This window comes from Frankliniella occidentalis, unplaced genomic scaffold (genome assembly GCF_000697945.3).
Source record: "Frankliniella occidentalis isolate FOCC.00 unplaced genomic scaffold, Focc_3.1 Scaffold1, whole genome shotgun sequence".
NCBI lineage: Eukaryota > Metazoa > Arthropoda > Insecta > Thysanoptera > Thripidae > Frankliniella > Frankliniella occidentalis.
In genome coordinates this window covers 2,385,857-2,391,932 of record NW_026267131.1, presented here as the reverse complement: position 1 = coordinate 2,391,932, position 6,076 = coordinate 2,385,857, and the positions used below count along the sequence as shown (strand labels likewise).

The 6,076-nt window shown below is 52.0% G+C and overlaps 1 protein-coding gene across 1 annotated transcript in view; it reads left to right on the top strand.

Moving 5' to 3' along the window:
- Positions 1-382: 382 nt before the first annotated feature.
- Positions 383-6,076, top strand: part of LOC127752317 (uncharacterized) — a 9,716-nt gene continuing 4,022 nt past the window's right edge. Inside the window, exon 1 of the mRNA XM_052277273.1 lies at positions 383-514. Within this exon, the coding sequence (XP_052133233.1) occupies positions 477-514 (38 nt within the window). The 5' untranslated portion in view covers positions 383-476. The remainder of the gene's footprint in view (positions 515-6,076) is intronic.

Here is a 6,076-nt window from a genome sequence, read left to right as displayed (position 1 = left end):
GGGGGGGGAGAAGCTCTAATAGACGAGCGTGCGATGTGGTCAAGGCGAAAGCGGCAGGGAAACTATCTGCCGAGGCGGGCGGCGGCAGGGTGCTGCCTTTCGCATAGTTACGTTGGAATGGAATATAGAATCAGGCGCGCTCGCTTGGCTGATGGAATTCTCCCGTCCGTGTGCGGGTTGGTTGGCGTTGAGCGCCAATGCGTGCAGGTATTAGTTATCCTGGCTCTGCTTGGCCCGTTCAATAATATCAAAGTCGTGGCCCTCGACGTGACGCAGAAGCCCTACGCTACTCATTTGTTAAGGAGTACTTTCCGCATTTCATCCGTTATTGTTCGCCGAAAGTGTCTGTTTCTCTACCCTGGTTTCTGTCTGTTGCAGGCCGAACGCTGGAGTCGCTCGCCTGGTTCAGGCGGGCCCTGCGGCTGGACGCGCGCTACGCCCGCGCCTTCCTGGGATCGCTGCGGGCGCTGCGGGCGATGGGGCAGCGCGGCCGGCTCCACCAGGTCACGCTCAGGTCGGTACTTTATTTCCTTATTTACTGGTTCCCCCTCCTGCCGGGTCCCTCTGCTGGTGCTGGGTACCCCCGCCGCGGGTACTGCCTCCCGGCACTACCACAGGGTACCATACGGCCCGGTACCTCCCAACCGCGGAGCTCGAGCGGGACAGCAGCTTGTTGTGGACTCAGACTCGCGCATCAGGCGGGGACATCAGTGAGATCAGGAGCCGTGATTGCCAGCTGTTTCGACGATGTTACGCGTTGGCCACGGTCCAACGCCATGTCAGTTTCGGGCCCGTGTGTATGGGTGGACAGAGGGAGGCGCGGATTAGCGGGGTGTAGTAGATCCGGTGTAATGAGTTTTTACGTTTGATTTGAAATGAAAGAGGTCAATAATCCCTGTCCCGTTCCCGTTGCCGCGGGCTGGGTTTTGTTCGGGGGCGCTGTGCGTGGGGCTGTGTGAATTGAGCAAGATTAGGGTTTAATAGAACGGTTTTGAATGGAGTTCATCAGCTTACATATGGTGATGTGTGTCTCATAAGCCGCGACGATAGACATCCTCTACAATCGATTTCCCCCCGCTTTTCTGTGAGCAAAAGTGCGTGAAGGGGAAGGAGTGGGGGCAGAGGAACCAAGCACCATACTAAATCATCGAGGGGAATTTCACTTCAGGGGAAAGTGCACGAGTTCGTACGTTTAGTACACGACACTTTAGTACACTCTATATTTTCCTTTTTCCATTATTCGTTATACAAAATTATGTTGGCTGTAATACACTTGATTTCTACTATAAGTTGGCGTTATTAAGCTGTTCGCTGTTAGTACATGTAAATACGCCATTAGTAAGCCTGGGTGTATCACTTCAGTACGTAAGAGATTCCTTATTAAAGAGCTGCGAAGAGAACTATTACTTCGCATTAATTACGAAGCAATATAGCAACTATATATTAGGCAAATAACAGGGGCTCGGCCCCTGCGAGACTCGGGGTAGGCCGACCCGCCGTACACACGTGCACTACAGGCATGGTGTTGCCTACCTATCAGGCGTTTTGAGAGCTTGCATAGGATGAACTTGGCAAGGCTCACAAGGGCGAATGAAGGGTGCGCTTCCATTGTGAGAAACAGCTGTACTGGACCCTGACTAATTGTTCACAAAAGATGTAAATTTATAATTCAAAATTGTAAATTCACATTGCGCATTGAACTCGATCTCATGAGGTCTACACTTATAATGGCAGTACAATGGGTGAAGTTATGTTTTAGTTCCATTGATACTGCAGTTAGAAATGTGATACTGTTCGACACTTGAGTCTCCAGAGCGCACCAGAGTCGAGAGAGGAAATGCCCTACTGTTGGCGGGGTTCCTACTGTTGCAGCAGCAGGGACAAGCGTGTCCTTTGGTGGTACAGTACACCTCGATCCATCAGACTAAAAATGAACACTGCCCCTCATCGTTGTGTAGGAGAATTCATGGCACTCTTTCAGAATCTGTCCAGATAGTACGTCCGTTTTTCTCATATTTATTCGAAATATTACGGGAGCTCGGCGCCTGCGAGACTCAGGGTAGGCCATACCGCAGTACACATATGCATTGTAGGCAGGATATTGCCTACTGATCAGGCGCTTTGAGAGCTTCCAGCAGCTGAACTTGGCAGGTTCGTAATGGCGAATGACTGACGAACTGTCCGGATGATCCCATACTCCTAAACACCGATGCGATTGCGGGGAGTGGAGGCAGTGTTCATTTTTAGTCTGATGGATCGAGGTGTACTGTGTTCTATTGCTGGATCTGCGGGAAGACTGAAAAGGATAGTGAAGGGGCCAATGCTGAACGGTGTGTACCACACGGGCGGTTACACACACAGGAATCTCTGATCCCAAACCTGGCCACTGGCCTGCGCGGTTGCACTGCCGTATGACAGACAAGGCGTTATTGCGGAGCCGAGCGATGTTGTTTGCCAACTAGAAAAACAATAAGATACTTGTTGTCACCGGTACAGATTGTGCACGAGGTTTCTGTGACTGCGATCAATTATCGCTCTGAATGCGGTTGGAAATGAGTCGACAGAGCACAGTTTCTTGTCGTAGATTTTCTCTCTATCTACGAATTTCATTTATTTTCATAGCTGATGTGTTAAAGTTCGGAAAACAAACATGATAGTTGATCGGCTCGCAACTTACATGTTTTCTGTCCCAAATAATCTTTTATTTGTTTCGTGAATTCCTAAAAAAGCCGACCGCCTGGAATTTTCGGTAGATGGAGGGGAGTAAGGGGGGGGGGGCACCCGATACGAGTGCGAGCGGGCGAGCGGGTTAACCCATTGCAATGGGGGCTGCGTCGGGGTGAGTAGTCCCCATAGCCCATAGGGGATCAGCGGGGGATCCCCCTATACCCCGCGAGTGGGCCGGGGTTCGGGCGATCACTGAAAACGAAGCCTGAGCCATCTCCGCGCCTTCTCTCAAATCCACCGATAGAGAGGGGGAGGGAGAGGGGGGGGGCGAGCAGAGGCGCGGGAAGAGAAATGAAAGAGCCGTCAATATTGCAGACGGCACGGATGGAAGGGAGCCAATCCATCGCTTTCAATCAAAAACCCACCGCTTGTCGGTAGTGAACACGTTCGCTTGTTTTCCGCTTCCTCTCGGCGAGTTCTCTCTCACTCACCCCCCCCCCCTCCTCCTCCCCCGTCTAATTCCTCACTCGTATCCCTCACACATGTGCGGTCCTCCCATGCAGTCTGCTCAGCCCTGATCGCTCGAGTCCATCAATCTTGCTCGCTCCGCCGCCCCGCGCGACTCGGCGCCGCGGCTGCGCAGCGCGCAGGCTGCTCGCCTTCGGTATTCGCAATAATACGTCTTGTTGTCGGGCGAATCGCGATCGCAAAGCGCCAAGCGCGCCAACATCAACTTAAGGCCATCCCCCTCGATATAGAACAAATGTGTGCGGCGTATCTCCCGCCTCTTCTTATTTCAAAGAGACTGGAGGGGGGCAAAACAGAACATGGAAAGTAAAGGCGGCGTCTTCAGACAACGCGGAAAATGGAAACGACGTCAATAAACATGCAAAAGCCCCTCTCCGTGTGACAAGCATAGGCACCGTTTCCTCACCGAAGTTCTACATTCCTAATACTTTCTGGACCGCACAGTCGGTCGAGCTGGACCTGGACGCCGTTAATGGCGGCAAAAGCCTGGCTGCGTTATGTACCTGTCGAAATGTAATAAGTTTGTTGCGTTGGGCTGACTCGCACCTGACGACTGACGGGCTGGTCCCGGAGGTCAGTGTGTGCGGCTAGGGGTCGAGCAGTGCGGCCGGGGCGCTGCCTGGGCGTCGTTAAAACCCGCCGGCGAGTCGTTAGCAGAAATTAACAAACTTTGTCCCTTCCTTTATTTACAGTCGGGGGCCGCACTATTGGCACCCCCCTGCGAATAAGGGCCCCGCGCAAGCGAGCTACATGCGTGGGTTTGCGGAGCGTTTGTGTTGCATGAAAGGAACTCTGTGTGTGTGGTTTCTAAAATAGTCTAAAATAGACTAAATTTCTGTACACGGTAAAAACAATGTCTAAAATTCTGAGAAGTGGAAAAATAAGATAAGATTTTCTCAAAATTTGAGTGTTTTTTTTTTCTCAAATACGCGAATTCCTCAATGTTTTACCTTTTCCCTAAAATACCAGACATTGGTTTTTACAGTGTTTCTTGAACTATACACGCCACTGCAATAGTATAACAGTTGTATTAAGACCATATTCCCAAAGTGCTTTTTTTTGTACTAGTCCGCGTGTGTATTTCTTTTTCTTTTGAGAGCTGTTCATTAAAATTTTTAAAGGGCGACATGTGTGTGTGTGTGCATGTGTAGAGGGAAGGGGGGAGTGTGTAGTTTGCTGGAGGCCCTCTAGGCGCGTGCATAGTGTGTGACTTACACGCCTCTCGCGAGATAAGGTGGTTGGAGAGCGGGAGGGAGGGAGAGGGAGGAGGAGAGGCAAAAGAAGAGAGGTGAGGAGGGCGGAGGTCGCACGGTCGCACCCCGTGCGTACATTATGTATACAGACGCCGCTGCCGCCACGGCCCCTGGCCGCCGCCGCGGTGGGGGGTGGAGGCCTGCGAGGCCCGGGCGTAATAGGCGTTTTATATGCCTGCCCTGATCCTGAGATGTTTATGTGGTGTGTGCGGCCAGGCGCTGCAACCGCCACTGCCCGTCTCGGTGTAGCTGCTGTGCCCGCACGCGCGCAACGACACAGCATCGGGAACGCAAGTGTGTCAATGTCGCACACTTGTAGGTGTGCACACTAAATTACCCTTTATGCATTTTATTGTGCACAAACATGCAGAGTTTTTATACAGAAGTATGCACAAATTTTATGCATAATCATGTACAAATTGTGCTTAATTATGCACAAACTGTACATGTACATAGTTATGCATATAAAATTGTGCATGATATTATGACTGTATAAAATGCAGAACACAGTGCACTATCCATGTATAAGGATCTAGTGTGTGTGACTGCCCATCCGCACACTTAAGTCAGTAAAGGCATGAATTCACACACCTACAAGTGTGCGACATTAACACCCTTGTTTTTTGGTTGTCTTTTTTTTTTTTTTTTCGATATGCCCACGCCACATCCTTCGATTTGCCCAGAGGTTTGCATCGGGCGGTGCAGTCCGGGAGTAAGTGAGACGCTCGAGCCGTGGCCACATAGCTCCATTTCACTCGCACTCGGTGGACCGGCCGATGCAGCACTCGGCTGTGTCACGGGACTGCCTTGCTGCCGAGTGGCCCCAGGCGCGCCGCGCGCCCTGCTCACCTGCGCCTCCCTCCCCTCCCTCTCCGTGTCGGACAACCTCCCCCCCACCCCTCCTCCCGCCCCACTATTTGAATATGGCCGGGATGAATGTACTGCTCCCCGCCGCACCCCTACAGTAGTGCCGGGGCCGCCGAAGCCTGCTGAACGGAACATTGTTTTGCAGCCCCGCTCGCTAAACGGCCGGCCTTTGTGTCGGGAATGAGGCGCTGGGCCGGGCCTGGGCCGGGCTATGAGGCCCCGCAGCGGGGACTGCGCCCTCCGGCAGCGCCCCTCCCTCCCCTCCTGCGGTGCTTTTGCCGCAATAAAGTTCCATTCAGCTCCGTGTCGATATACGGCGCCGAGTCGCGATGATATTGGACCCTTTGAACTTGAGAGAAATGTAACGGGGACATGTGTGTGTGTGTGTGTGTGCGAATACGAGCCCTTTGGAAACAATTGTATTTGTCTTGTCCTGTTTGTGCGTAACTGACATACATTTTTTTGTGTGTGACCCATATTTACTGGGACGGAGGCGAGGGTAGCCGACTCGTAATCAACAGTACACGGCCCTAATCATTTCTCAATAATCCCTCGAATCTTAATACATTCGTTTCAATTCGTTTCAAATCGAAGCACAGGTTTTACTTGTCTTCGGTGAGCATGCATTCCCTCACTCTCTGAGCACCATCGTCTGCCCCTCCGCCCATAAAGGCTGGGCGACCCTCGTATTGGATAGAGCAAGAGGGACAGTATTACAGATTCGCATGTGTCGCGCGCTCGCCCCTCAAAAATTTAAAGTT